Here is a 12,756-nt window from a genome sequence, read left to right on the forward strand (position 1 = left end):
TTGCCCTCGCTGGAAGCCTGTGTTTCAGACATAAGTAAGTGGATGGCTGCAAATGTTCTACTTTTAAACTCGGACAAAACAGAGATGCTTGTTCTAGGTCCCAAGAAACAAAGAGATCTTCTGTTAAATCTGACAATTAATCTTGATGGTTGTACAGTCGTCTCAAATAAAACTGTGAAGGACCTCGGCGTTACTCTGGACCCTGATCTCTCTTTTGACGAACATATCAAGACTGTTTCAAGGACAGATTTTTTCCATCTACGTAACATTGTAAAAATCGGAACATTTCTGTCCAAAAATTATGCTGAAAAATGTATCCATGCTTTTGTCACTTCTAGGTTAGACCACTGCAATGCTCTACTTTCCGGCTACCCGGATAAAGCACTAAATAACCTTCAGTTAGTGCTAAGCACGGCTGCTAGAATCTTGACTAGAACCCAAAGATTTGATCATATTACTCCAGTGCTAGCCTCTCTACACTGGCTTCCTGTTAAGGCTAGGGCTGATTTCAAGGTTTTACTGCTAACCTAAAAAGCATTACATGGGCTTGCTCCTACTTATCTTTCCGATTTGGTCCTGCCATACATACAGTGAGGGAAAAAAGTATTTGATCCCCTGCTGATTTTGTACATTTGCCCACTGACAAAGAAATGATCAGTCTATAATTTTAATGGTAGGTTTATTTGAACAGTGAGAGACAGAATAACAACAAAAAAATCCTGAAAAACGCATGTCAAAAATGTTATAAATTGATTTTCATTTTAATGAGGGAAATAAGTATTTGACCCCCTCTCAATCAGAAAGATTTCCAACTCCCAGGTGTCTTTTATACAGGTAACGAGCTGAGATTAGGAGCACACTCTTAAAGGGAGTGCTCCTAACCGCAGCTTGTTACCTGTAAAAAAGATACCTGTCCACAGAAGCAATCAATCAATCAGATTCCAAACTCTCCACCATGGCCAAGACCAAAGAGCTCTCCAAGGATGTCAGGGACAAGATTGTAGACCTACACAAGGCTGGAATGGGCTATAAGACCATCGCCAAGCAGCTTGGTGATAAGGTGACAACAGTTGGTGCAATTATTCGCAAATGGAAGAAACACAAAAGAACTGTCAATCTCCCTCGGCCTGGGGCTCTATGCAAGATCACACCTCGTGGAGTTGCAATGATCATGAGAAAGGTGAGGAATCAGCCCAGAACTACACGGGAGGATCTTGTCAATGATCTCAAAGCAGCTGGGACCATAGTCACCAAGAAAACAATTGGTAACACACTACGCCGTGAAGGACTGAAATCCTGCAGCGCCCTCAAGGTCCCCCTGCTCAAGAAAGCACATATACATGCCCGTCTGAAGTTTGCCAATGAACATCTGAATAATTCAGAGGACAACTGGGTGAAAGTGTTGTGGTCGGATGAGACCAAAATGGAGCTCTTTGGCATCAACTCAACTCGCCGTGTTTGGAGGAGGAGGAATGCTGCCTATGACCCCAAGAACACCATCCCCACCGTCAAACATGGAGGTGGAAACATTATGCTTTGGGGGTGTTTTTCTGCTAAGGGGACAGGACAACTTCACCGCATCAAAGGGACGATGGACGGGGCCATGTACCGTCAAATCTTGGGTGAGAACCTCCTTAGCCAGGGCATTGAAAATGGGTCGTGGATGGGTATTCCAGAATGACAATGACCCAAAACACACGGCCAAGCCAACAAAGGAGTGGCTCAAGAAGAAGCACATTAAGGTCCTGGAGTGGCCTAGCCAGTCTCCAGACCTTAATCCCATAGAAAATCTGTGGAGGGAGCTGAAGGTTCGAGTTGCCAAACGTCAGCCTCGAAACCTTAATGACTTGGAGAAGATCTGCAAAGAGGAGTGGGACAAAATCCCTCCTGAGATGTGTGCAAACCTGGTGGCCAACTACAAGAAATGTCTGACCTCTGTGATTGCCAACAAGGGTTTTGCCACCAAGTAGTAAGTCATGTTTTGCAAAGGGTCAAATACTTATTTCCCTCATTAAAATGCAAATCATTTTATAACATTTTTGACATGCGTTTTTCTGGATTTTTTTTGTTATTCTGTCTCTCACTGTTCAAATAAACCTACCATTCAAATTATAGACTGATAATTTCTTTGTCAGTGGGAAAACGTACAAAATCAGCAGGGGATCAAATACTTTTTTCCCTCACAGTACCTACACATATGCTACGGTCACAAGACGCAGGCCTCATTATTGTCCCTAAAATTTCTAAGCAAACAGCTGGAGGCAGGGCTTTCTCCTATAGAGCTCCTCCATTTTTATGGAATGGTCTGCCTACCCATGTGAGAGACACAGACTCGGTCTCAACCTTTAAGTCTTCATTGAAGACACTGGCTTACTGGTGCTCTTCCATGCCGTCCCTAGGAGGGGTGTGTCACTTGAGTGGGTTGAGTCACTGATATGATCTTCCTGTCTGGGTTGGCGCCCCCCTTGGGTTGTGCCGTAGCGGAGATCATTGTGGGCTATACTCAGCCTTGTCTCAGGATGGTAAGTTGGTGGTTGAAGTTATCCCTCTTGTGGTGTGGGGGCTGTGCTTTGGCAAAGTGGGTGGGGTTATATCCTGCCTGTTTGGCCCTGTCCGGGGGTATCGTCGGATGGGGCCACAGTGTCTCTCGACCCCTCCTGTCTCAGCCTCCAGTATTTATGCTGCAGTGTCGGGGGGCTAGGGTCAGTCTGTTATATCTGGAGTATTTCTCCTGTCTTATCCGGTGTCCTGTGTGAATTTAAGTATTTTTTCTCTCTCTCTCTCTCTCTCTCTCTCTCTCTCTCTCTCTCTCTCTCTCTCTCTCTCGGACCTGAGCCCTAGGACCATGCCTCAGGATTACCTGGCCTGATGACTCCTTGCAGTCCACCTGGCCGTGCTGCTGCTCCAGTTTCAACTGTTCTGACTGCGGCTATGGAACCTTGACCTGTTCACCGGACGTGATATCTGTCCCAGACCTGCTGTTTTCAACTCTCTAGAGATACTCTCAATGATCGGCTATGAAAAGCCAACTGACATTTACTCCTGAGGTGCTGATCTGTTGCACCCTCGACAACCACTGTAATTATTATTATTTGACCCTGTTGGTCATCTATGAACATTTGAACATCTTGGCCATGTTCTGTTATAATCTCCACCCGGCACAGCCAGAAGAGGACTGGCCACCCCTCATAGCCTGGTTCCTCTCTAGGTTTCTTCCTAGGTTCTGGCCTTTGTAGGGAGTTTTTCCTAGCCACCGTGCTTCTACACCTGCATTGCTTGCTGTTTGGGGTTTTAGGCTGGGTTTCTGTACAGCACTTTGAGATATCAGCTGATGTAAGAAGGGCTTTATAAATAAATTTGATTTGATTTAGACAGAAGCTGTTTTTCAGTCTCTCGGTCCCAGCTTTGATGCACCTGTACTGACCTCGCCTTCTGGATGATAGCGGGGTGAACAGGCAGTGGCTCGGGTGGTTGTTGTCCTTGATGATCTTTTTGGCCTTCCTGTGACATCAGGTGCTGTAGGTGTTTTGGAGGGCAGGTAGTTTCCCCCCGGTGATGCGTTGTGCAGACCACACTATCCTCTGGAGAGCCTTGCGGTTGAGGGCGGTGCAATTGTTGTACCAGGCGACGATACATCCCAGCAGGATGCTCTCGATTGTGCATCTGTAAAAGTTTGAGAGTGTTGTAGATGACAAGCCAAATTTCTTCAGCCTCCTGAGGTTGAAGAGCCGCTATTGCGCCTTCTTCACCACGCTGTCGGTGTGGGTGGACCTTTTCAGTTTGTCCGTGATGTGTACGCCGAGGAACTTAAAACTTTACACCTTCTCCACTACTGGGGGGGTGCTCCCTCTGATGTTTCCTGAAGTTGAGTGAGAGGTTATTTTCCTGACACCACACTCCGAGGGCCCTCACCTCCTCCCTGTAGGCTGTCTCATCATTGTTGGTAATCAGGCCTACCACTGTAGTGTCGTCTGCAAACATGATGATTGAGTTGGAAGCGTGCAAGGCCACGCAGTCATGAGTGAACAGCGAGTACAGGAGAGGGCTATGGTTGCAAGGACTGACCATTACATGATATCAAAATTACAGTTTTAACCATGTTGTTAGGATGTTTACATTTACTTTGTTTACAAACAGTGTAAAACAGACGTATATTTTGGGTTCTGATGGGGTTTGAGAATTGAACTAAGCGCCTGAGGCCTTCTGACCCACTGGGAATGTGATGAAAGAAATAAAAGATTAAATAAATCATTCTCTCTACTATTATTCTGACATTTCACATACTTGGGTTCACGTGTAAGAAAACTCCACGTGAAAAACATTCACATGTGAAAATCACATTTGCAGTTTCCATTGAAAATATGAAGTGAGATTTTTTTCCACCGGTGGAATTAGGGTGACCAGATGTAAAATGCCCAATGAGGGACAAGGAAACAATTTTTCGGGACATTCACAGAATACATTCACAGAATACATTTATTTGGGACAGGTTAATAAATCACATGGATCGTCAAATGACCACATAGTTCTGCTGTATTAAGGTCAAGGCCTGTTAAAGGGGAAATCCTTAGTTGCTACATCCATTTTTGGATTATAAATGAATGATTCTTGAAGATTTGTTTAGAATCCCGTGGCATTATTTTTTATAATTATATAGCATGAAGAATACAATTGAACATAACTTAATAAAATAGAAAGGATATTTTCTTCAAATGATTTCAAAGGAAGTGTGCACATGCGGCTATTCTGTGTTGAGCGGTTATTAACAAAGAAACTGGTTCTCCTACAGTATACAGTTGAAGTTGAAAGTTTTCATACACCTTAGCCAAATACCTTTAAACTCAGTTTTTCACAATTCCTGACATTTAATCCTAGTAAACATTCCCTGTCTTAGGTCAGTTAGGACACCACTTTATAAGAATGTGAAATGTCAGAATAATAGTAGAGAGAATTATTTATTTAATATTTTATTTCTTTCATCACATTCCCAGTGGGTCAGAAGTATACATACACTCAATTAGTATTTGGTAGCATTGCCTTTAAATTGTTGAACTTGGGTCAAACGTTTCGGGTAGCCTTCCACAATAAGTTGAGTGAATTTTGGCCCATTCCTCCAGACAGAGCTGGTGTAACTGAGTCAGGTTTGTAGGCCTCCTTGCTCGCACACGCTTTTTCAGTTCTGTCCACAAATTTTCTATAGGATTGAGGTCAGGGCTTTGTGATGGCCACTCCAATACCTTGACTTTGTTGTCCTTAAGCCATTTTGCCATGACTTTGGAAGTTTGCTTGGGGTCATTGTCCATTTGGAAGCCCCATTTGCAACCAAGCTTTAACTTCCTGACTGATGTCTTGAGAAGTTGCTTCAATATATCCACATCATTTTCCTGCCTCATGATGCCATCTATTTTGTGACGTGAACCAGTCCCCCCTGCAGCAAAGCACCCCCACAACATTATGCTGCCACTCCCGTGCTTCACGGTTGGGATGGCGTTCTTCAGGCTTGCTAACCTCCCCATTTTTCCTCCAAACATAACGATGGTCATTGTGGCTAAACAGTTCTATTTTTGTTTCATCAGACCAGAGGACATTTCTCAATCTTTGTCCCCATGTGCAGTTGCAAACCGTAGTCTGGCTTTTTTATGGTGGTTTTGGAGCAGTGGCTTCTTCCTTGCTGATCGGCCTTTCAGGTTATGTCGATATAGGACTCGCTTTACTGTGGATATAGATACTTTTGTACCTGTTTCCTCCAGCATCTTCACAAGGTCCTTTGCTGTTGTTCTGGGATTGATTTTCACTTTTCGCACCAAAGTACGTTCATCTCTAGGAGACAGAACGCGTCTCCTTCCTGAGCGGTATGGCGGCTGCCTGGTCCCATGGTGTTTTTACTTGCGTACTATTGTTTGTATAGATGAATGTGGTACCTTCAGGCATTTGGAAATTGCTCCCAAGGATGAACCAGACGTGTGGAGGTCTACAATTATTTTTCTGAGGTCTTGGCTAATCTCTTTGATTTTCCCATGATGTCAAGCAAAGAGGCACTGAGTTTGAAGGTAGGCCTTGAAATACATCCACAGGTACCCCTCCAATTGACTCAAATGATGTCAATTAGCCTATCAGAACTTCTAAAGCCATGACATCATTTTCTGGAATTTTCCAAGCTGTTTAAAGGCACAGTCAACGTAGTGTATGTAAACTTCCAACCACTGGAATTGTGATACAGTGAATTATAAGTGAAATAATTGTTGGAATAATTACTTGTGTCATGCACAAAGTAGATGTCCTAACCGACTTGCCAAAACTATAGTTTGTTATCAAGAAATTTGTGGAGTGGTTGAAAAACGAGTTTTAATGACTCCAACCTAAGTGCATGTAAACTTCCAACTTCAACTATATGCTTAATTTAGAGTTTTTTATGCCACTTGAGTTGTGATACAAATGTTGGGATATATGTTTAGATTTTGAATACATTCTAAGGCTGCATGATGGAACTCTAATGAGGATTTGGAAAAAAGTTGCATGAAAGGCATGATCTCTGATTTGTTTATTGTGCCGGCTGCACACGCTTCATCAGTCTCTCATTCACAATATGACAAGCACTAGATAATATTTTCAACAGGCCTCAGATATCCTGGCGGCAATTCCCCTTGTGTGGTGTAATGCCCCCTAAAAAAATCCATGCCTTTTGCGGCCTCCCTTGGGCTGAATATAATGAATATAATTCCCTTCTCCTGGCTGCAATGCTCCAAAGCACCTCTCGCTCACGTGGCTCTCTCAGATATCTCAATTCTTATTAGCCAATGCCAGTCACGTGATTGGGTCCTTCTCAGATGCATTTCAGCTAAGAAGTAGGCTACAAGTGAATGAAGATATACACATCAGGGACGCAACTGTGTGTGTCCCTCTTATCGAATTCCGAGGAGCATATTGAAGATGTTAGAAGTGTCCACATTTATCCTACTTTTCATCAGCCAACAAGATGAGTAGGCCTACCGAACAGCAAAAGCACTAGCCTATGTCAATCTACTATTTCCCCATAGTACAAAAGTTGATCTATTCTTGTAGTCAACTTGTCCTTCTGTGCAATAAAGGAATATTCAAAACATACTCGCATCAAAAAAACCTTTAAAAGCATTGAGGCTGATGTAACAGATCAGAACGTTTAGCTTAAAATGTTGATAAACTATTAGGCTATTTCTTCACATTATAAGCGCAGCAATCTGCACACGGCAGTAGGCTATAAATGCGAATATTCCAAAATAAAATCAATTAGCGGTAATACACTGTTCTCGAAAGTGACAGCAAATGCAATTATGCATGTAATGCTGTATTATAAAGGTGTATTTTTATGGTGAAAATGATCTTCCTCAAACTTGAAACTCACATGCAGCCTATGTACAATATGCCAGTTAGGCTCTACACCGGTTATAAAGCAGATTCATGTGCTTCATTTTAAGAAGCTTTTTGGCCACAGTTGTGATTCAAACCTTATCAAAACATATAGGCCTATGGGCTAGGCTACATGAGGTGTGTGACTATGATTTGAACAATGCGCAATGCTCTGTTTCTTGCCTTACTGGACAAGCTGGGCATCATTCACAAGTGATAAAATATTATTCACAAGTGATAGACCAATATTGTCACCCATCAGACCATTCTTAATTTAATGTTGTCTTTACATATACTAAATAATATATGTGTGTAATGAGTTTTGATTTAGAATGGACCATTATCATGCACCTGTCTCGGAGCAGGGCCATGGGAAAAAATCTATGCACTTATCATCACCCTTTCCTTCCAGTTTTCTGCAGCCAATGACTGGAACGAACTGCAAAAATCTCTGAAGCTGGAGACTCATATCTCCCTCACTAGGTTTAAGCACCAGCTGTCAGAGCAGCTCACAGATCACTGCACCTGTACATAGCCCATCTGTAAACAGCCCATCTATCTACCTACCTCATCCCCATACTGTATTTATTTATTTATCTTGCTCCTTTGCACCCCAGTATCTCTACTTGCACATTCATCTTCTGCACATCTACTATTCCAGTGTTTAATTGCTATATTGTAATTACTTCGCCACCATGGCCTATTTATTGCCATAACTTACCTCATTTGCACTCACTGTATATAGACTTTTTGTTTTCTTTTGTTCTACTGTATTATTGACTGTATGTTTTGTTTATTCCATGTGTAACTCTGTGTTGTTGTATGTGTTGAATTGCTACGCTTTATCTTGGCCAGGTCGCAGTTGCAAATGAGAACTTGTTCTCAACTAGCCTACCTGGTTAAATAAAGGTTAAATAAATCAAATAAAAAAAGAGCGAATGTAGGATGCTTTTCCCGTTGTGTCACTGATCCCTCTGGAACTTTCATTGCGCACACCTGGCCCCTATTCCCACCGATTGTATTTGTTTATATGTGCCCTTTGTTCACCATGGTGGGGTTGATTATTGTTACAATGTCCATTGGTGCGTGTGAGTACATGTGCTGTGTGTTTTGGGCTTTCGTGCCCTTGTGGATTGCGCAGATGATTACGGGTCTCGTCCCGTGCGTTCATCATTGTGCGCGTGTGTATTTATTCGAGGTACTGCTCGCTCTTTTGTTTGGGTTTCAACCCTGTGTTTTTGTTACGTGTTTGTTCGGTCTTCGTCCCTGTGCCTTTACACGGCACGCCGTAATTTGGGCTAAATAAAAACCCTATTACGCATTCCTGCGTCTGTCGCCCGAATCATTCATGCCAGCGTGAAACGTGGTTCATTTTCATGCCAGCCAGGTAGGCTATACTCCTATTGTAAAGTAAAGCGATGTGCTTAATATTAGGACAGTTGATAAATAAATATAGTAGACCTAGCCTAGAGAAAACTGATGGGATCATCCTCTTTTTAATAGAGGCCATCAAAACTCTCTTTTCTCACGCAGTTACATAGCCTATAGAATTGTGTTAGAAATGAGCCTGACGGAACAGTTCATTTCTTCCCCTTTGTAGAGCCAAGCCGATGCGCACTACAAAGGCAGCAAACATGCCAAGAAGCTCAAAGCGCAGGAGACTCCTAAACATAAGACCCTGAAAAACAACAGCACACCCAGCCAGGACAGAGGAAAGAGATTCATATCCTCCACCACCACCTCTTCCTTCTCCTCATCTTCCTCCTCCAGTATCGCTGTCACTGCCTGCAGCTCTGAACAACCAGGTTAATAGCTCCTCTTGTTTAAGGTTGAGTTCCAAATGGCACCCTATTCCCTACATAGTGCATTACTTTTGAATAGAGCCCTATGTGGGCTAGGTATAGGGAATAGTGTACCATTTGGGACAGGCACATTGTCTACTCCGAATATTTAAGCTGCATGCTCTATACAGCCGTTGCCTTATTGGCCTTTGTCTCAAGCATTTGGACTTGTGATGATGTTAAGTGTGTTTGTGAGTGTGTGTGTATATGCTTCTCTGTGTATTATTGTTATACCTCAGCTCAGAGGAGCTTGTGAACATGTGTCAGGGTCATTTGAATGTGGTGCCTACATCAATGTACTGAGTTGGATTGCTAAAGTCACTGACCTAAGGAAAGTGGTGTTGGATTGCATACCCATTGATCTGAGTTGGGAATGGTAGGCTACACTACCACCTGGGCTGTTGCTTGGTTTAGTGATAGATGTATTCGTGCTGGATAAGTAGTGCTGGATCCCAATATCAATAATTTGTTATGATATCGATATGAGCAAGGCATATTGTGAATAAGTTTAACCCCGCCACAGCTTAGGGATGGGGCTAGAGAAATGTAAGCACCTGCAAATTCATAGACAAAGCTATGGATGCAGGGAATGACCATCCATGATCTCAACATTATAGGGAAAGTGGCCATCAACAGTTACATTGTTTACAAACAATGGAGTAAACCAAGCTTATATTTTGGGTTCTGATCTGTCACGACAGTTGAATTAAGCTCATGTGGCATTCAGAAGTTACTGTATATTCTTAAAGAATCAATGGATATATATCATTCATTTATGTACCAATTGCAGATTGCCTGTAAAAAAATATTTTTAAAAAGCACCATCATCATGTGTACGGTCGGTTCCTCCGCAGTTCAGCTCAAATTTACTGGCTAATTCATAGTCACGAAAAGGAAGAAATCGGTCCAAAATGGGGAGGTAATACCTGAAATGGTGTTTTCGTTTTGCTACAGCGTACCCCTATTTACACGACCCAGAGCACTGCTTGACAGCAGCTGTGGAAATGCTCTCTGACTCATCAATCCTGAACAAATGGAAGTCAGACGTTAGGTTAGATTAAGGTTAGATAAAACCATAGAGGGAGTCTTCTCTTATGGTAACAACGGCATGTATCAATACCTTCAGACTAGTTTAATACCAATAATTCAGACTAGTTTAATACCTTTGATACATGCAATTCAGACTAGTTTGAGAGAGAAAAGGCTCTCAACTACATTCATTCAATTGATCACAGATTGCATGTATCAATGCCCAATTCTGTGGCCTGCGTGGTCAATCGGTCTAAGCCGCTGCCTCCAGAATACAGCCACTGTATCAGTGCAAGCGTGGTTTTGAGCTAGTGTCCTATCTAATAAAATACACACACAAAAAAAGCCCAATACCCCTACTTACTAACTCTGTAGCACAACACTGTGTTAAGTGGGTTATGAGGTGGTTTAACTGTTGTATCTGTTTGATTTTCAATTAAAATAGGGTTATATCCAAACAATCTCTACACCATGGCGTCTTCAAAATCGTTTTTCCCAGCTGCTGGCCTGGCATTGGCGCCCTCATCTATCCTGTGTAAACCTCTGTGTGAGCCCACACCTGCCAGTCCGGCCCCAGAGATGCCAAAGCCCACCCTCACTAAACCAACCCCAGTGCCTGCTGTGCCTGCTGCCCCCGCCCCGTACAAGCACTCCGACGAATCAGAGGAGGAGAAGGCCAAGAAGCTTCTCTACTGTTCGTTATGCAAAGTGGCCGTCAACTCCCTCTCCCAGCTTGAGGCTCACAACACAGGTCAGCTAAATGGAATCTATTAGTTGCTAATTGTTCACGTGAAACTTTGGCTATGGTTCATATACTGTACATATAATGTAAAAATACATTTTTTATCTGGACAGGTGTAATTTCTGTCTATCTATGGGATGTGCCCCTTTTGGCTCAAGAGCACCTTTTAAACGTGACGAATAGCCTCTTTAATGTTCTTGCTTGTTATTCCACATCCTTACCAGGTTCCAAGCACAAAACGATGCTGGAGGCGAGGGATGGAGCAGGGCCCATCAAAGCCTATCCCAGACCAGGGACTAAGCTTAAGGTCCAGGCCACCATCACCAAAGGCTCAGGCCTGCAGAACAAGACGTTCCACTGCGAAATCTGTGATGTCCACGTCAACTCAGAGATCCAGCTCAAACAGGTAAAGAAATAGACAATTACAGACAATCTCAACATTTATTCATTGAATTGATCACAAATCCAAAATAATACATTTTACCTCTGTACAACAAGTGGATTGAGTTGGCAGAACAATTGCCTCAGTGTGTACAACACAACAAAATCCTGTACCGCAGTATAGTTTTTTATTTCTACAACTTTTTGTGTATGTGCCATGCCATTGCCTGTGTAGTCAAACTACATTTGAAATGTCTATAGTATGATATGTCATCTTGCAAAGTTGATCATATGAAGTCTCTAATTCATAGAATATGGCCTCCATGAGTCAAACACTAGGCAGGTGGCTTTTGTATTTTTCTCCCACAGGTACTATAACATAATTACACTGTCAATCTCCACCACAATTAGCAGTTAATAACTTCACATTTATAATGAATAGGCCTAAGGCATGGATTTTCATTTTCTGGATGGCCACATTATGTGCAGGCATTTGTTCCAAATGTTAAAAAAACCTGATAAACTAGTCTTGATTTAAAATGTATTATTTCGATCAGTCATGTGTTAGTACTGGGCTAGAATAAAAGCCTGCACATACTGCAACCCTTTAAGACCAGAGCTTCCCATCCCTGAGATATGTCCTACAATGAAAGGTTACAACTAGATCAAACTGATTAGCTCTGAAGAAATACTAAATCAGTGCCAGTTTAGTGATTTGCTTACGTCGGCCATATTGAGTTTGTATATACACTATGTTTCAACTGAGTATGAACGACTTTGAAAGGTAATATTTCATGCGCCTACAGGACTAATGTCAACCCTTTTTTGTACTTGTTTCAGCACATTTCTAGTCGGAGGCACAAAGACCGAGTGGCCGGGAAACCCTTGAAGCCCAAATACAGTCCTTACAGCAAGCAGAAACACAGCACCGCCACCACCACACTAGAAGTAAGGCAGTATTATCATCAGTCATTTTCCTCAGTTTTGGTGGAGATTTGTCAAATCTACACTGAGTGCACAAAACATTAAGAACATGGCAGGTAGCCTGGTGGGTAGGAGTGTTGGCCTGTAACCGAAAGGTTGCTGGATCAAATCCCCAAGTTGGCAAGGTAAAAATCTTGTCATTCTGCCCCTGAGCAAGGCAGTTATCCCACTTTTCCCCGGGCGCCGATGACGTGGATGTTGATTAAAGCAGCCCCCCGCACCTCTCTAACTCAGAGGGGTTGGGTTAAATGTGGAAGACATATTTCAGTTGAATATATTCAGTTGTTCAACTGACTAGCTATTTCCTTTCCACCTTCATTTTGCCCTCAGAACAACCTCAATTCGGCAGGGCATTGCCTCTACAAGGTGTCGAAAGCGTTCCATAGGGATGCT

The 12,756-nt window shown here is 42.7% G+C and overlaps 1 protein-coding gene across 7 annotated transcripts in view; it reads left to right on the forward strand.

Annotated features, from left to right (window-relative positions):
• Window positions 1-12,756, forward strand: part of LOC106575132 (zinc finger protein 385B) — a 183,755-nt gene that overhangs the window by 160,276 nt on the left and 10,723 nt on the right. For 6 of the 7 annotated variants that reach the window (XM_082963360.1, XM_082963361.1, XM_014151361.3 and 3 more), the window contains 4 exons: window positions 8,987-9,191; window positions 10,702-11,007; window positions 11,223-11,404; window positions 12,220-12,327. In XM_082963360.1, coding sequence (XP_082819486.1) covers window positions 8,987-9,191; window positions 10,702-11,007; window positions 11,223-11,404; window positions 12,220-12,327 — 801 coding nt within the window. The remainder of the gene's footprint in view (window positions 1-8,986; window positions 9,192-10,701; window positions 11,008-11,222; window positions 11,405-12,219; window positions 12,328-12,756) is intronic. The other variant, XM_014151358.3, reaches the window with a different exon arrangement.

This window comes from Salmo salar, chromosome 17 (assembly GCF_965601325.2).
Source record: "Salmo salar chromosome 17, fSalSal1, whole genome shotgun sequence".
In the NCBI taxonomy this organism is placed as follows: domain Eukaryota; kingdom Metazoa; phylum Chordata; class Actinopteri; order Salmoniformes; family Salmonidae; genus Salmo; species Salmo salar.